Source organism: Acanthochromis polyacanthus, chromosome 9 (assembly GCF_021347895.1).
Source record: "Acanthochromis polyacanthus isolate Apoly-LR-REF ecotype Palm Island chromosome 9, KAUST_Apoly_ChrSc, whole genome shotgun sequence".
Classification (NCBI taxonomy): domain Eukaryota; kingdom Metazoa; phylum Chordata; class Actinopteri; family Pomacentridae; genus Acanthochromis; species Acanthochromis polyacanthus.
In genome coordinates this window covers 23,049,925-23,068,451 of record NC_067121.1, presented here as the reverse complement: position 1 = coordinate 23,068,451, position 18,527 = coordinate 23,049,925, and the positions used below count along the sequence as shown (strand labels likewise).

At 43.2% G+C, this 18,527-nt stretch overlaps 1 protein-coding gene across 1 annotated transcript in view; it reads left to right on the top strand.

Moving 5' to 3' along the window:
* Nucleotides 1-18,475, top strand: part of phlpp1 (PH domain and leucine rich repeat protein phosphatase 1) — a 44,654-nt gene extending 26,179 nt beyond the window's left edge. The window contains exons 2-17 of the mRNA XM_022212928.2: nucleotides 296-492; nucleotides 1,482-1,607; nucleotides 2,427-2,575; nucleotides 6,245-6,391; nucleotides 7,863-8,090; nucleotides 9,063-9,265; nucleotides 9,646-9,706; nucleotides 10,259-10,354; nucleotides 11,007-11,162; nucleotides 11,485-11,685; nucleotides 12,420-12,582; nucleotides 12,680-12,810; nucleotides 13,034-13,147; nucleotides 13,601-13,795; nucleotides 14,996-15,224; nucleotides 15,815-18,475. Coding sequence (XP_022068620.2) covers nucleotides 296-492; nucleotides 1,482-1,607; nucleotides 2,427-2,575; nucleotides 6,245-6,391; nucleotides 7,863-8,090; nucleotides 9,063-9,265; nucleotides 9,646-9,706; nucleotides 10,259-10,354; nucleotides 11,007-11,162; nucleotides 11,485-11,685; nucleotides 12,420-12,582; nucleotides 12,680-12,810; nucleotides 13,034-13,147; nucleotides 13,601-13,795; nucleotides 14,996-15,224; nucleotides 15,815-17,134 — 3,716 coding nt within the window. The 3' untranslated portion in view covers nucleotides 17,135-18,475. The remainder of the gene's footprint in view (nucleotides 1-295; nucleotides 493-1,481; nucleotides 1,608-2,426; nucleotides 2,576-6,244; nucleotides 6,392-7,862; nucleotides 8,091-9,062; nucleotides 9,266-9,645; nucleotides 9,707-10,258; nucleotides 10,355-11,006; nucleotides 11,163-11,484; nucleotides 11,686-12,419; nucleotides 12,583-12,679; nucleotides 12,811-13,033; nucleotides 13,148-13,600; nucleotides 13,796-14,995; nucleotides 15,225-15,814) is intronic.
* The last annotated feature ends 52 nt before the right edge of the window (nucleotides 18,476-18,527 follow it).

Genomic DNA, 18,527 nt, shown 5'->3' with positions numbered 1-18,527 from the left:
CCAGCTAATTTTTTACATTTGTGGTTTCTCTGGAAATTTGAGCTACTGAAAGGTCATCGAATTTGGTTGCCATAATCATGTCCCCCTCAAAATGAATTGCAATCACTTTGGCAGTCTCCTGACTTTTCTTCAAGCACTCTCATCAGTTTTGTGTTTAGGTCTAAGTAGCAAATAAGATCACTGGTGGCTTTTAGCATGAACCACTAAATATAGCCTGGCTGTAGTCCTTCACTAACTTATGTCTAGATCGCCTCCACAGTGCTCACTCCACAAAATCTCTCCTTTTTTCTTCCAGGGAAGCCGCAAAGCATCGAGAGCTCAGAGCGGGTCCAGCTGTCCGGGACCTACAACGTTCGTAAAGGGAAGCTCCAGCTGCCAGTCAACCGCTGGACCAGACGGCAGGTCATCCTGTGCGGCACCTGCCTCATCGTCTCCTCTGTCAAGGAGAGCCAGACTGGGAAGATGCACATCCTGCCGCTCATTGGAGGAAAAGTATGTAAAAGTCCCACCAGAACTTCCCTCTTCCTAGTCTTTTATGGAGACGTTATATGATTCCCGTTTTAGATCATAAACCCATAATGCCATGTCATCAGAGACTGACCTGAAAAAGACAATGTCATTGCCCTCTGCAAACTGCTTTCTGTTCGCCCTTGAATACATGTCACCTTAAACAACAGTTTGTCTTTTCCTTTGACATCCAGCACTGCTTTGTTCATTGTAGCTCAAGGTCAATCGCAAATGGTCTTTCAAACTCTAAATATTTTCAGCATTCTGCATATATGTCTTGTCCACTTCTAATGTGAAGTCAAGACATGCTTTAATGTTCAGTGTAATGCACTGCAACAGTACCCTCATGCTGTCCTCGCTTTTTCAAATCGCCTTCTTTAAAATGACCTTTATCTGTTTGCTTTATGTGTGTATCTGCGACATAAGCTTGAAGGGCTTTTCAGAAAAGCCTTATCTACTTGTCTGCCCTGACACAAAGGACACTCCATTCCGCACCACACCCAGTTTCTAAACATTTCACACAGCAAATGACCTCTAGTCAAGCATTCTTCCATTCAGTGTCTCTGCATGTGTTTGTCTAAGTGCGTGCTAGTATTCTGTTTAAACACAAAACTAGTCAGGCATTCATTCACAAAGTAGCTTCAGAGTGTTTGTGACTTTGCGTGTCCAGAAAGCAACTTCACATACATTTATTGTTGCTCATGTCATGCACATGTGTGTGTTATATGATCACACATGCCTTGTATAGTTTTTTTAGTGTGCTTCTGCTTGGCTTAATTCATATCTTATTTCCTTCAACAGCAATCTTTTCGAATATGAACCCGTCTATGGAGACGTCTGTGTGTCAGCTTTTCCTCTCCGTTTTCATATCCTCTTCCTTTCTGATTCTATAGGCGTGGGGTTATCATTTATATTCAGAGCAGGATCAGCGATATCAGTAATATAATGTCACTCTTGTGTGTGTCTGGCTGCAGGTGGAGGAGGTGAAGAAGCACAATCACTGTTTGGCCTTCAGCTCGGCAGGGCCTCAGAGTCAAACCTACTACGTCAGTTTTGACAGCTTCACGGAGCACCTGCGCTGGCACAGACACGCTGCCAAGGTACAGTGTGTGCATGAGAGTTATGGACAGAACAGGAGAGCAGAAGCATATTCTCCACGGGCACTGCTTGCGGGTCAGCTGCATAGCATATTAGAACATGCACAACTGCCCTATACCCACTGCAATCCCACTGCCATATGAGCTGGGTGGACTGAAAACTGCACATATTTCACTGCTGTCCAATCTGTATTGTATAACCCAAGAGTCTCTGGGTGCACTCACACATAAACACCACTCATGGCTCTCTCTCCTTTCTCTCATTTGAACTCAAGTAGGCCATAGCCAGAAAACCTCTTTTCTAAATATTAACAGGGACATGCATGTCACCAGCACCCTGAGGGCCACTCAGAATAGAAGCCTGGATAGAAGCAGCACGTGCTGCAGTGACGACTGTTGAGCCTCTAGCTAACTTCACTGTGAAAGGCTCCACTTCAGACTGTAGATTTTCTCCTTTGAGATGAGGCAGACGTGTATGCTGCCATATCGTTTTAGATTTCGGCTTCGATGTTTCTGTGAATTTGACTATCAAATGATCACAGGCTCACTGCTCAGTGCACCTGCACTTAACTCAATTACACAATGTTGTAATGTGTGATGCTAAGTCACTAACCTGTTGGGCTTTCCCTCAACTTCTTGTGACTCACTAATCCTAAGGAGATTGCCACTGAATGACATTTGACCCTCTAGCTGCATGCTACAAACACAAACAGTAAACCAGTAAAGACCTGTGCGGTTGAAGTAATCCTTGTTTAGCTCCACGCTCTCCTTTCTGTCTCTCTCTGTCTTCTCTTATCACTTTCTTCTCCTACCTCCATCTAGATGGTGTCCCAGAGAATCAACTCGGTAGATCTGTCCTGCTGCAGTCTGGAGCATCTTCCTCCCAACCTCTTCTACAGCCACGACCTCACCCACCTCAACCTCAAACACAACTTTCTGCCTGCAGACCAGCGCTTGCAGCAGCTGCAGAGGTACAATGCCTGCATAAATCTACAATAAACGCACCTGAGGCTGATTTATAAAGACGGGATGTGGCAGGAAGGAGTGAAAGATAATAAAAGGAAGGACAGGCTTGAGAGTCCAGGATGGTTTGGATGGACTAGTTAGGGCAAGGTGAAACTTGATGCAGGAAAATGTTTATAAAAGCTTAGCATAACTTAGCCACAATGAGAACTGGGATGGGTTGTTGTACAATGAGCTGAGCGGTTAGACACCAACACAGTAGTTAGGCTTCACTGCAAACAGCAGGTCACGGTTTGGGCCTCTTTAGCTTTCGCCTGCAATTTGCAAGCCATCGACCTGAACAGTCTCGGACTGGGGCCATTGGCACACTGAGACCAAAGAGGCTAGCCAGGCCTGTACCAGGCTAAGTCAAATGAGCCCAGAGCCCAGAAGGGTAGATGTGTCTGCAGGGAAGCTTTTAGTGTGCCTGGCCTCTCTCACTCTTTCTCTCTGTGGGCACCATCTGCTGCATGCTTATCATGGTCCCAGATTAAAGACCACAGCCAAGATATATGCGTGTTCATGTGTGCGTGCACGCATGTGCTTGGATTCCTGTACACGCTGGTACACTTGCGCGCCTGTCACAGCGTCTCTTTGTGAAGATTACTGCCAGAAGAGTCCTACCATTTAACGGAGTGAATTGTGTGAATCTGATGACTGAGTATGTGTTAGCTGTGCGTGCAGAATGGAGTGTCTGTGTGGAGGAGAGGGAGAGATGCTTGCTTGTATGCAATAGTGGCTGCAGGCTACAGATTTGGGGTCAGTGCATACAAAGTCTTGATACAGTATGGCATTTGTATGTTTTTTTCTTAATTTAAGAAAGCTGCATTATAGGAATCTGGGTCTTTGTGTAAGTGACTGTGTATGCACCATCATGTATGCTTTGAGTCTCCCTGATTGAAAATTGTGAATGAATCAGGTCAGGATGTTTTGATTCTGCACCACAGCCTTCTTTTTTTTTGGAATCATCTTTATTTTTTAATCCCTGGGATAATGACTGGTGTAAAGAGAAGATGATGTGAGGGAAGTAAGTAGTTTATTTAAATCTGAGTGAATGATGCACAGCTCCCCTGCTGGTCAAGTGAGATAACATCTACCGAGCTTTGCCAAACCTAAGTAGGCTCATCCGCATTTGACCCAGCATGATAGAAAAAGAGGTCAATAATGAGAAAGAGATGAATAGTTAGCTGAAAATAGAGGGGTTTTGACAGAAACATGCAGCAGAGTTGCTTGAATACTGGCTTTCCCTTGAGAGACTGAAGTCAAAAGAGCTAGAGTCCAGAACAATAACACTCTGTATGCAGCCTCTGTGAATGTGGGTGTATGTGTTTTGGTGTGGACTGTTGTGTGAGAGTCTGTTTGTGTTTCAGTATAAACACCGGCTCTCTCTGACATCTAACATGGGGTCAGAGTGTGTAGTATTTTTCCAAGAGCAATGGAATGTGTGAACCTGCCACATGCCTCTCCCCTTCTCTCCCTTTTCTCTGTGGCCAAATACTAACTGGTGGGTGATGTGCCAATCAGATATGCATAATCAGTTGTCTGGGATACCAGCTCTTTCCTCTGGCACGGGACTGCCTTCCCAGCATGCATCTCTCTTTGAGACAGAGGTCACTACTCACTGAGGGGAATGCCTGATGTTCCATGCATGCAATTGAACCTTTGGCCTGTTTCTTTACATATGTATGATAGCTTAACAAGTTATGAAGGACATAAAAGTTGTGGAAATGAAGGCCATGGGAACAAGGGGAAAGACAGAAGAGGGGCAGAAAGACAAATTTCAGCATGAAAGAGGTCATTTAAGGTCAAGTTAAAGCACTGAAGTTACATTAATTGATTTTTAAGCCAATTGGGGGCAGCTGAAGAATCACAATATTATCATATTTACACCTTATCAAGTCATTATGGTGGTGTTTATGTACACATTCAGCAGACATGGAGCAACATTAACATCTATTTAGAGGTGTATCTGTGTTTACCTAATGAATATAAATCTGATATCCACTCTACCTTTATTACCGCTTGTTTGCTCTTCAGCAATTCATGAGAATGATATTCAGTTTTTTAGCTGATCAGTGCTCTGATGTGATGAATGTGTAATTTGTCTATCTGCAGTTGCATTTCAGACAGGTTTGTAACAGCTTTAGCTAAAGGATAGCGGCTGCTCACAAAGCCTATAAATGAAGCTAATGATAGTAGAGCCGTTAGCTTGATCCTTGAAACAATGAGCTGTACTCGTTGAAAAAAATTGTAAAACAAATATTGTTTAAATCAGATTTTTTGTGCCCACTTGGGAAGGGGGACTTGAGCAAGCTAATAGCATAAAACTAACTTACTATGACCATTATTATCATTGTCAACCTTCATTAGAGCTGTTTATCACTCCATCTGATGACTATAACTCGAGTGTTTACGACTTTCAGCTCTATTTCGTCCTCCAGTAACTTCCCAGAAAAATATCTGGTATTCTCCCGCTTTGTCTTTCTGACATTTGGTGGACAGGGAATGAACATTAATCAGGGCTGTGTCGGTGAAAGAAAACACAGTGTGAGATTAGCTAATGGGTGTGGATTTTTTGTGGCGGAAAACTCAAACAATAAGCTAAAATAAGAAAAAGGAACAAAACTACTGACAGCTGCTTATTTGGTAGATAATTCTCCTTTTGCTTGCGGTTTTTCCACTGATTATACAGTGAGTAGTGTTGCTTTAAATATACTAGGAAAGGTGTAAGAAGAAAACAGAATAACATGCTAGGACAGACAGAGCATGACACAGACACTGAAAGTCTGAGGAGGGGGTGTGAGCATTACTCAGCAGATTGCAAAGGTTGATTTAATAGTGGAATGACATTTTCCCACATACAGCCCACCCACTGCCTGCAGGAGTCACCCTCAGCTAGAATTGCTCAGCCACCCTAATCAATAGCCTTGACACCTCGTTTGCCTTTTTCCCTCCATCATCATGATATACTGTGAGAAAGTGTGCGTAACCTGTGTGTGTACATAGCGTGGAAAATCAAGTGCCAGCGTTAGCAGCTGCTCCAGAGTGCCGTGCTAATATGGCGCGCTGCTCATCTCCGGCTGCTCTCGCTGTGATAGGTGATAGCAGGTTGCGTGTGCACGTCTGTATGTGTGCAGACGGATAAAGACAGAGGGAGTCATTCCCCCTGCTTCACTTTGTTCCCTTGGCTCCCTCCTCCCTCGGGGTCTAACCCCTGTGAAGGTCACCTGTCTGCCATGGGACAGCATACTGAATGCCACTAGTCACTGGTGTTTAAATGAACAACACAGACGTCTCTGCCACACTTGTTTGCTCAACAATCGAATGTGAAAGTTTAGCCGTACTTTTATGGGTGTGTTCGATCGAACTGTGTTTTTTCAGCTGAAAAATTCTGTGTAAGCTACACTTTGCTACATTACCCATGAATATATTTATGAAATGTTATACTCTTCGTGCAATATTAATGTTGACAAGACACAACTACCCCCTCCTTCTCTTCTCTTCTCTTCTCTTCTCTTCTCTTCTCTTCTCTTCTCTTCTCTTCTCTTCTCTTCTCTTCTCTTCTCTTCTCTTCTCTTCTCTTCTCTTCTCTTCTCTTCTCTTCTCTTCTAATTAATCACGTTGTCCTCTGTCTCCAGGTTTTCTCGTCTACGGAGTCTCAACCTGTCCAACAATCACCTTGGCCAGTTCCCCCTGGCGATCTGTGAAATCCCCACCCTGACGGAGGTCAACCTCAGCTGTAACTACCTGGCCTCCGTCCCCAGCTCTGTGGGAGCCATGACCAAGTAAGCAAAAAAGAGGAACTTACTGATGACGCAGAAGAAATGATAGCAATCTTTATGCCAGTCTCAGAAAAGGGCATTCGTGTCGTATGAATAAAATAAATCAGTAGTAAAGTCAGAGACTCTATATACCTGATCTACAGTTCACAAGTCATTTTTCTTTTTAACACTACTTTACTATTGATTTAGTTTTGGTATTACCTTTTGTTTTTCTACTACTGACTGCTTGAGACTGGTAATTACCCAACATTTACACTTACCGTCCCGGATCTTTCCTGCTGATATAGGCTGATGTTTGCTTGCATCAGTGCCATCCCAGAGCTTGGCAACCAGTCAACATTTTCACAAGCCAACCGCGTTTTTGCCTGTTCGGTATTAAAAGTTTACATAGCCAAATGTGCAAGTTACCTAGCAACTGTCACATGTCATAACAACTACATCATAACTGCGGTGCTTGCTAGTGCCATTTTGCCTTGATCATGGACTGCTCCTGGTGTGTGTGTGTTGTGTTTTTTTTAATCCACTCTTTAACTGTTTTGTATTTCTGTTGTCTTTTGTAATCTTTTTTGCCTTGTTACTGAGATGATGTGTTGTTGTGGAGAGTTCAGTTTTGACCATCTCCTTCTGTATTCTGGTGCACACCTTTAGGTTTCTTTGCACATAGTTGGCATTTCCTCCTGGGGGTTGTATTGGCAGCAAAACATTGAGGCTTTTCGATGGACCGCTGAATTACATTTTGAAATGAATTGTCACTCGGTCCTGGTGGCTGAGAGACGATATCCAGTTTGCTTGAGATGATAGTGTTACCCTGCCTCCAAAAAGATTGCATGTTTCTGAATTCTAGGCCAACACTTTCAAAAAGATGGAACATAGCTGATTTTTCTGGCTGAATACCATTTTTTTTCTCATGGGAATGCTCAGAAGACTGTAGGTTTTGGTCAAGCTCCAGCTCCAGCCCCCTTTCCTGTGGAAAAGCCCTATTACTCACTCTTTAGAGGAGTGTCAGAAATATTTACTAGATCTAAAGTCTTTTCTAAATCACTGTCAGAGTCTTGAACTTGAAAATCCATGCATTATTTAGTCCATTTTATTCCACTCTGACAATAGGGATTAAGGGAGTCATTTAGTATCTGGGTCACAGCCGATAATTTGGATTGTGCATGTGCTTCAACTCCAAACCTAATTTATACTGAACATGCAGGTATGGTGGTTGAAACAGAGAAAGATGAGAAGTTGATCTGCGGGAATGATCTGGTATGCCTGTAAATTCCTCAAGTGGCCAGTAGGGCATTTATGCTGCTACTGCCATCTGCTGGATGTTAACTTTACTGGTTATGATTGCAGAAATTGTTAAACAAGTCACTGTTGCTACACTGTTAATCAAAATACGAATAATTCCTCATTAAAATGCCATCTTTCCTATTATCTCTGTCACAGATGAAGTTATTCGTCTAAACTTATGCTGCTCTCTCAGTTTACAGACGTTCCTGTTAGATGGAAACAGTTTAAATGACCTGCCCGACGAGCTGGGATCGCTCCAGAGGCTGAGCTACATGGGACTTTCCTTCAACCAGTTCAACCACGTACCCCAGGTGCTGGAGCGGTTGTCCTCCATGGAGAAGCTGTGCATGGCCGGAAACCACCTGGAAACACTCACCCTGCAGAATTTCAGACTGCTTCATGTCAAACACATCGATCTGAGGTACGAGAATGACAGCAGATTATTTCAAGATTGTATGAATGAACTCTAGTAACTTTGTCAAGTAACTCTTTGAGCCCCCAGTCATGCGTGTCCCAAGTACTGCACTCAATGACACATGTTATCCCACTAATGACAGAAACAAAAACAAAAGGACGAAGCCAGCAACACAAGCAGACAGTCAGACAGCACGGAGTCAAGAAATCATTTGCTCGCAGTGGCTCCTTCAGGTGTCTCCCAGTTGTCTAGAAAAGCACTGAGCTGCAGTGACTTGCACTATTTTTCTGTTAATGCTTCACTCCTTCTGGCTTTGTTTAAACAGGGCTTGTAAATTTGTGTATTATTTTTCTCACGTCTTTAGACGATGATCTCTTGATATCTCTGATGAGATTTTTTTTGGATTTAGAAACTTTTGTTTCCTAAAAATGTGCTAGAAAGTTAGTAATGAGTCGATAGTCATGTGTCAGACATCTGTTCTTGGATTGCCTGCTTTTTGTCATTTTAAAATCAGCTTTTTTGAGTTTTGGACAAAAAGCAATTTGAAGAAAATTATCACTGGATTTTTAGAGTAGAGGGCTGTCTATCATTCAAGCAGGGCAGAGCCAATTAAGCAACTATTTGTTGCTTTGGTTTGAATATGATGAAAACCAAATGCTGTAGTTTGTTTATAGAGTAGAATAACACAAACACATAGACAATACAGATATTAGCAGTAGACAATAATAATCAAATATGGGTCGTCATTTACGATGCAACAAATTCACATTTCGTGTTACAAATCGAACCCATTAACTTGTCCCTGCTTCCTCTTTTCATCAACAACAACAGTGTATGAAACACACCAATGAAACTGCACAATATATCAGCAATCACCCAAGGCATGTTCCCTTCTTTACAAAAAAGGCCACAGCCTGAGCAATTCAACCTCATCCAATTGGAGATGAACCCTTGTCTCCTCCCTGCCTCCTCTGTCAGGTTGAATAAGATCTCCATCATGGTGCCAGATGAGCCTGACCTGCTGAGGCACGTGACCCAGCTGGACGTGAGGGATAACAGGCTGACAGACCTGGATGCTTCGGTCTTTCCCCGGCTGGAGGTGCTTCACTGTGAGAGGAACCACATCACCGGCCTCAAGGCCAAGGGTTGCTTGCTCAAGGGCATCTACGCCTCCAGCAACGGTGAGTTTTAGCACGCATGGCCTCAAGATATCTGCAGGCGCAATCATGTTTGGTTAGTCAAGAGAGATCCACTTCCCTTGCTCGCTACCGCACTCCTAAACTGAGGTCGCCAATTTACATCTCTCTCCTCTGATAAATAATAAACAAATGCTACTCTTTTTATTCCGTGCCGAACTTTAACCTACACTCGGCTATCGGCATGCGTTCATTTTTTCTCATCAGTGCAGCAGTCTCATCGTCTCTCTTCATCATTCCTCTCTAACTTGTCATCACATCCTCCCCCCTCCCAAATGCTCCCCTCCATTTTCCATCCACCTGCCTTTGTAATAGGCCGCGTCTGTCCTTGCTGTAGGTTAATGTGTTTGGATTTCTCCCTACAGAGCTACGACAACTGGATGTCAGTCCTGTGCCCTCCAATCTTAGTTACATGGATATCTCAAGGTGAGGAAAAATCCAAAAGTACAAAAAAAATGAATTAGACACTAATTAAAACTGTTAAAAAAAGAAAAAAAAGTGTAGCTCATTTGCAGTACATCCTCTTTGCTGTACAAGAGCACTAATTGTTCGGTGTAAGTGATGCTTTGAAGATCATGTAACTGCATAAGGGAGCTACACAGTAAAAGGATCTTTTCAAGTGTGCTGGAATATCAACTTAGCAAGCTGTCATTCTTTAACCGTACAAGGTTGATACAAGGTTTGATTGTAAATGACATAAAGTCTTCGTACTTACCTTGTTATTGGCAATAAAAATGCACTGAAGGAGTACTGTACTGAATTGTTTTAACACTTTGAGTGAGTATCACACCTAAGATTATATTGCATTTCCAAAGCTCAGACGTCAGTTATCCGGTAAACTAAGCCTAAAATATTACAAAAAAGTGGGGAAAAAAGCCAGTTTTCTATCAAATCTGAAGCAGCATCCATATAGTATTTCAGTACCGAACATGTCAAATTACACATAATTTATCATCATCACCCCTTCTTCTCCTGTAGGAACCATATGGAGTCCTTGCCAGACTGGCTGTGTGAAGCGAAGAAGCTGGAAGTTTTGGACGTGAGCCACAACCTCATCAGTGAGCTCCCAGCACGGTGAGTCTCTCTCTCTCACAGCAAATGTGTCTGTAAGCCCGTAAATGGAGTACAATGCTGCATTATTTTCCCTGCTCTTTGTCAGCCAGCCATCTATCCCCCATAGAGCGCCATAAATCACACAGATACCCTGTAACGTCCGCAGCCTTCGTGCATTCCCTTCCTCTTTATATAGCCTTTTAGAAGGTCAGTTCAAATGCACATCTTCCCCTTCTCGGTGTCTCGCATCGACTCTGTCAGCTTTGCTCCCTCTGCATCCCTTCCTTTCCCCTTTCTCCCTCTCTCTCTGTCTACCTCTACCTCTTGGTACCCCTCATTGTCTGCAGATTTATTTTTTACCCAATAAGTGTCAGAATGATGAATTTCAGCTGCAGGCTCCACTAGAGGCGCTGCTATTTTCTGATTTTCCATCCTCATCCACACCCCCGTCCTCCTCCTGCACTATCCTCATTTCCATTACTGTTTCAGCCTTCCTCAGTTACAGTCTCCTCAGTCGTGAGCCAGTGTTTGAAAAAAAAATAAATTATGCGTCACCTGTTCACCAACATCTATCTATCTGTCTCTCTGTCTCTATCTCTGCAGTTTCATAATAGTCTAGCTGTTTATCTTTCATGTTCTAGCACTGACCCAACCATCTGTATATGTGCTGCAGGTTGTTATGCAGCAACAGTCTGAGGAAGCTGAGTGCAGGACATAACCAGTTGCAGAGGCTGCCTGAAAGAGTGGAGCGCCCTCTGCTGGAGGTTTTAGATGTACAGCACAATCAACTGGTGGAGCTGCCGTGCAACCTGTTCCTCAAATCTGACAGGTAACATTAATCATTAGCTGGAGGGGACTTTTTTTTTTCTTCTTACTAATATGCATCCAGCATCTGACAAGAAGATTAAGTGTATGCAAAATGCAGGTATATGAAGATGAAGGACAGAAATTAGGAATAGGAATTTTTAACCAAGGACAAGATGACCAAGGGCAAGGATGACGGGCAAATAAAATACAAGAGGGAGATATTTTAATGGTGGGGTCAGAGATGTCATGTTGATGTTTGGAATTAAAATGATTCATCTCAATTTTTTATGTCCCAGTCTGAAGGAGAACAAAAATGAGTTTGTACTTTCAATTTTTGCTTTCAGCTTACGATGCGTAAATGCATCGGCCAACAAGCTGGAGCACCTGCCACCATCCACTCTATCAGAGGAAAGCCACAGCATCCTGCAGGAGCTCTACTTGACCAATAATCGGTTGACAGACAAGTGTGTGCCCATGCTAACAGGCCACACACACCTGCGAGTTTTGCACATGGCCTACAACCATCTGCAGACTTTCCCTGCCAGGTAAAGAACTGAAATCTTCTCTCTTCTGACTCATATTTTACACTATGTCTCCAACTAACCAATATGTAGTATTTTGTTGTAAATTTTTGTGATAGTGATGAACAAATCCCATCACAATCAAAACCAAAACTCAAAGAGATTCAATTTACAGTCGAGAAAACATTTAAGAAGGTGGAATCAGTGAATGTTTGCCAGTGTTTCCTCGACAAATAACAAATCAGTGATTCCTAACTGTTTTTATTTTACAAAATGGACCCCCAAAGTAAGTTGAGTACACTCAGGCTTAAACTGGATAAAATAACTGCTACAAGACAGCTCTTTACTTGCAGTCAGGGCTTAAAAACAAACATCCACAAGCTGCAACAAAGTTTAGTTTATCTGGTCGACTCAAACTGGTTTTACAGCCTGTGGTTTATACACTGAATTGGGCAATGCAACAGCTGTGTGGAAAATCAGAGATAAGAAAACTTGTTTTCAGGTCCGACTTCATTGCTTTACAGCATGAGAAGATTCTATCCTTGTTTTTGTAAAACTTTATTGTTTAAGTGGAAAATCTTCAGAGTCAATCTTGTCGAACATGGAAGCTTCCGCTGAGCCGCTGCACAACAGACAAGCAAGGCGAGGGTTTTATGACCGAAACAGCTGCCATCAATAAGCTAATTGTTTCTAACTAACCAATTAGGCAATTCAACACTATTTTACACACACAAGCTCACCTACTGCTTTCCCTTCAGTAAAATGGCCAAGCTGGAGGAGCTGGAAGAGGTGGACCTGAGCGGAAACATGCTGAAGACCGTCCCCACCACCATTATGAACTGCCGGCGCATGCATACACTCATCGCCCACTCTAATGCTATTGAGGTCTTTCCTGAGGTCATGCAGCTGATGGAGATGAAAGTAAGCCAGCAGCAACAACACACCTCATGTACGAGCCCCTAAGCTTTCACCGAATGTGAATTTGCGTGAGTATTGACATCTTGTCTTCTGTTGTCAGTGCGTGGATCTGAGCTGTAATGAGCTGAGTGAGATTACTCTGCCGGAAAATCTGCCTCCAAAGCTTCAGGAGCTGGACCTCACTGGAAACCCTCGTCTCAACCTGGACCACAAGACCCTCGAGCAGCTTAAGTATGTCGTTCTTATCCTGAAGGTCTTTTGTTATTCTGTCAGTGAGACTACAAGTTGCACTTCAGTCTGAGTTTGCGCATCTGATTTAGTTTATTTTATACACACATTGATTTAATGTATATCTATGTGATTTGGAAATAAGAATGCAACACTCAGTGGTTTTATTTTTTGTCTTGATGCTTCAGCACAATACAGTGAAATTGATCTTTTTCTTGTTTTCCAGTAACATTCGCTGTTTCCGTATTGATCCGCCTCCAACCTTTTCTTCGAATGAGGCATCTGGAGGGCCTGCTGTGTGGAGTCATGGTTACACAGAGGCCTCGGGCGTCAAGAACAAGTAAGTAGAATTCAGTCAATGATGAAACAACCACGACCGTCGCACTCATCCATTGAAGCCTCACTAATCAGAACCTCTTGAGGCCACACTTTGTGAACTCCACATGACTCTAATGAAGGAAATTTTAAAGCAGTGCTTGTTGAAAGCAGGAATCGTGCACCTTCACATGCCAAAGCACCGCTCTGTGGGCTAATTTGCCAAATCAATTAAATGTGCGTGCCGAAGAAAAGATTTGAGCAACGGCGCATATTCTGTGCACATTTTCATATTTGTAGGTGATGCTTGATGAGATGATGACAGAGGTTTTGCTGCTCAGTCAGCTGAATCATAGAATGCATTGTTTCCTTGGTTATTGGTGTGTGGAAGAACACAATCAATATGTGAACAGAGGAGTTAGCAGGGTTTTGACGCCTTCATTGTTTCCTCACAGAGCACATTCCTCTCTCGTTTCAGACTCTGTGTTGCGGCCCTTTCAGTGAACAGTTTCTGTGGGAGTCGTGAAGCTCTGTATGGCGTGTTTGACGGAGACAGAAATGTGGAAGTGCCCTACCTCTTGCAGTGCACAATGAACGATGTGCTGGCTGAAGAACTACACAAAACCAAGAGCGAAGAGGACTACATGACCAACACCTTCCTCGTCATGCAAAGGTACACGGCAGACTTCAAAACACATATTTATGCACTGCAGAAACTCAAAATCTCACCAAGTCTATTTGTCTTATTTTTTTAGTTAAAATGTCTCATCCCGCTCGATTTGAGATAAATTCACTTAACAAGTGACATTTCAGTAAGATAGAGGGACTTGTTTTAAGACAATGTATCTTAAATATCTTGTTAAGTCAAACAATCTGGAAATAATCTTTTTTGAGTTGCATTTTACAAGAAACCTCAAAATAAGTTTAACCCTCGTGTCGTAATGAGTGTCAAATTGATCCGTTTTAAAGTTTGAAAATGTTGAAAAATATAGATTTTCACAATGAAACTTCTGATGTCCACATTTTGAACATTTTTGGGAAATTTTTTGGTGGGAAAAAAATGTTTCTTTAAGAACATTCACAAAAAAATCAAACAAAATCCAGCCAATTTCGCTGGATTTTGGTTGATTTTTTTGGGAATGTTCTTAAAGAAAATATTGGAAGATTTACTGATATATATGTAATCATTTTAGACATTTTTAGGATTTTTTTGGGGAAGATTTTTACTCATTGTTATCAAATTTGTGGGATTTTTAAAAATAAAACTTTTACTGGAAACCTTTAAGGAATTATTGGAGTTTTCTTCCTGAAGGTTTTGCAAATTATCAGAAATTTGTGGAATTTTTTGTTGTTAATTTTTTTTTTCAGACAAGGAAACAATATTTTTTTGGTGCCCATGAATGAAGACAACAGGAGGGTTAATACAGCTCAAATTAGGAGGTTACATGAAAGCAAAAATCTATTTTTTAGTGAAAAACTACTATTTTTTTAAACATATTTAGCTTATTTTAAGACGCCTAAGGTTGACAATCCTGGTAAAATATAGCTTAAAATAAATTTTCCCAGCTAATTTTAAGATCTCAATATTCTAAATATCATATCTTATTTCAAGAAATCTTACCAGTACATTTTTCACTTGCTCTATTGGCAGATTTTTCAACTCATTTAATGGTAAAAGTTCCTTGAAATACGTTTTTTTTCTTGTTTTGAGGGGGGCATTTTTTCCTGTGTGCTTTTTCCTCCTCTAATCTGCCATTCTGTTTTTGTACAAAACATTTATTACACGCTGCAAATTTCAAATCCTTGTAACAAGAACTCTAATGTGCAAAATCAACCTCCATCTTGCTGCATCTTCATTCTTCTGCCCCTGCAGGAAACTTGGAACTGCAGGACAGAAGCTGGGTGGCTCGGCGGCTCTGTGTCACATTCGCCACGACCCCACCGATCCTGGCGGCTGCTTCACCCTCACAGCTGCTAACGTGGGCAAGTGCCAGGCCATCCTGTGCCGTGACGGAAAGCCCTTGTCACTGTCACTGCTTCACAATGTCGGGCTCGAGGACGAATACCGCAGGATCCGGCAGCACAGGGCTATCATCACTGAGGTAGAGATCCCAAGCACATCGTAATAGATGGATAGATAATTTTATCGTCCGTTCCAAGTAAAAACAGAAATTCGTCTTTTGTCACAGCTGTAAGTCTAAAAACATTGAAAACCCCCTCACACATCCAAAATAGTACAATAAATAAAAGCAAGTAAAGCACATGAAATAAGTTAAAGCACTAGAAACGCAGTACAGTCTATTTTGTGTTACTAAGAGCAGCTATTGCAGAGAAAGGTTTTTTGTAGATGTTTTTCCTGGCCAGTGGGGTTCTGCAGCGTCTCCCTGATGGCAGCAGCGTGAAGGAGTGGTGGAGGGGATGTGAGGGCTCCTGAGGGTGGTTTTCCTCACCACTGAGCCTCTATACAGTTCACACCAGGGAGGTTGGGCTGTTTGAGTAATTTTACTGGCCTGATTTATTATTCAGGAGATTTTTGTTTTGTGTTTGATGGTGAAGAAGTTGAACCAGGTTGACATGTTGTAGATGAGGATGGATTCAATGAGTGATTTTTGTCAGCGCAAACTACATGAATGTAATTGAAATTTTTCGATGTGCACTGCATTGATTTGTTTGCTTTTTTTTTTTCCCATAGGACAACAAGGTGAACGGCGTGACTGATTCTACGCGAATTATGGGCTACTCCTTCCTCTACCCTTCCGTCATCCCTTGTCCCTATGTGCAGACGGTCACGCTCACTCCTCAGGATGAGTTCTTCATCCTGGGTAGCCGCGGCCTGTGGGATGCCGTGTCTCCCACCGAAGCTGTGGAGGCCGTTCGCAACGTCCCAGACGGCCTGGCTGCTGCTAAAAAGCTGTGCACGCTGGCGCAGGGCTACGGCTGCACCGACAGCCTCAGCGCTGTCGTGGTCCAGCTGAGTGTGAGCGAAGACTGCTGCTCCTGCTGCTGTTCTGAGCCTCCCCAGCCTCCTCCGAGCCCCGGCTTAGGCCCCTATCCTCCCTCATCCTCTGCCATCAAAGAGCGGCCCTCCGACGGCTCTCTGCCTGTTCCTCCGTCCTCCTGCAGTGAGATCAGCAGTGAGATCAGCACCAGTGAGATGAGCAGCGAGGTGGGCTCCACGGCCTCATCTGATGAGCCTCCACAGAGCTCCTTGGTACTCCTACAGGAGCAGCCCCACCACCCTCACCTCCACCTGCACCACCAGGCCCACTTGATGTCCCTACAGCACCAGCAGGCCCACACAGCTACCCAGCCCTGCCAGTATCTGTTCCCAGCTTCAGAGCTGCCTTCTACCCGTAGCTGCTGTGCCCTCCATCCTGCCTGTTTAGCAGGATCCTTTCAGAGGCAGCTATCTAGTGCCACCTTTTCCAGCGCCCTGTCTGACAACGGGCTGGACAGCGAGGACGAAGAGCCCATCGCTGGTGTTTTCTCAAATGGGAGCCGTGTGGAAGTAGAGGCAGACGTCCACTGCCTGAAAGCTGACTCCTCCTTGTCCTCGTCTCCTCAAACATCGATACCACCATCCTCTAGTCAGGAGCGCAGCCTGCTCACTCTCCCCCCACCTCCTCCACCACCGTGCACCCCGGAGCCTCTAGAGGACGGAGCTGACATCAGTCACGGGGAGACAGAGAACGGGCTTGAGAGGGAGGATTCATGGCAGGGCGTTGGTGTGGCCGGTGGGGATGGAGGAAAGCTGGCAGGCAAGAGGAGGGTCAATGGGTCGGTGGCACGCCAGGAAAAGAGCCACAACCTGATTGAGGTGGCTGCCGACGCTCCCTCTAAGAAGTCCGGGGGTTACTTCACAGCTCCAGCCCAACCCGACCCAGACGACCAGTTCATCATCCCCCCCGAGCTGGAGGAGGAGGTGAAGGAAATTATGAAGCAGCATCAGCAGAAACAGCAGAAGCCGCCTGGAACCGATCAGCCCACGGATTATTACGACACCCCTCTCTGAACAGCAAGCTACAGCCTCATCTCCTTTTTCATCAGTCTGATTTTCCCATATGTGGACACAAACACAAGAGTTTCCTCAAGAGGCTGTAAAATGCACACGAAGAAGTTTCATCAAGCTTTTTCTAAACAGCCTCCCGAGCTCTGCACAGCCTCTTTATTGGAGAAACATGCACTGTAACCTGCTCCACCCAAGCAACTCATAGAATAAAAACAAGCAAATGAGCCCTTTAATGATACTCAACCTTCTTGAATAGCCTGTGGACACAGTTCCTCGTGTCCATGTCGTGCCCTTCTCTCACAGACTGTGGAACGTTATTTTTACATTAGACAACCAGCTGAGTATGTAATCAACACTAGTCTCTTTGCAATAGCATTAGCTTGCCACAACACTTGTTAATATGGATAACAATTCCATGGTTTGTTTGTTTGTTTGTTTGTTTTGTAAGAACTTACCATATCTTTTAATGTGAAAGCAGTGAAGTTGCTGAAAGAACTTTTTAAAAACAAGACACATAATCTTTTTATTATCAGTGAACTATGTTGAATGGTACACCATTAATACCACACCTAACTGTTGTAGATAGGGCACTTAAAATACTGTATTTCTTCAGTAAATCATGGCTCTTGGCCTGTAAAATGGCATAGAAATTTTTTGTAGAAATTTGCAATACTAACTCCTAGGAGTTGCATACTCTTTATGGTGACTCAGTCACTTTTACTAATCTTCTCTGAGAGAAATGGTGATTTTTTTTTTCCAATGATTGTAAATAAGAGAAATGTTGTATACTGATGCTTTTAAAGGAACTGCGTACCTGTATGTCGGTGAAGTTTTTAGTGGCGGGGAGGATGTGTTGTTTGCTGTTATGGAGGCGTCACCCCCCCCTTTCTCTTACAACATAGACCCACAAAGACAACACACAAACACACACACACACACACACAAGTATTAATGTGCAATTGCAGGTCAGAAAACCCAACATTCCATGCAATATAACTATGAGTACACTAAGTTGCTATGGTCTGCTCCACTTTGTTTAATTGTGATGTCCTGTAGTCATCACTGTATCTATTGAGCACTAATCAACAGATCTTTGCGTGCACACACACACACACACACACACACACACACACACACACACACACACACATTCAGACATAACAGACAGACAAACACACATACATGGACACTCACAGGTAATATTAGTCCCACGTCCCTCCTACAGTAACTGTTATCACCGGCATGACTGTGTCAAGTTCAGTAATACAAATATATCCACATGGAAAAGAGACAACACAAATGTTCCTGTCTTTGGTATAATAAATTTTAAATTTGTGAATATAATGTTATGGTGTCTGGGAATTGTTTTTCAATAATTGTTATAAAACTGAATGTT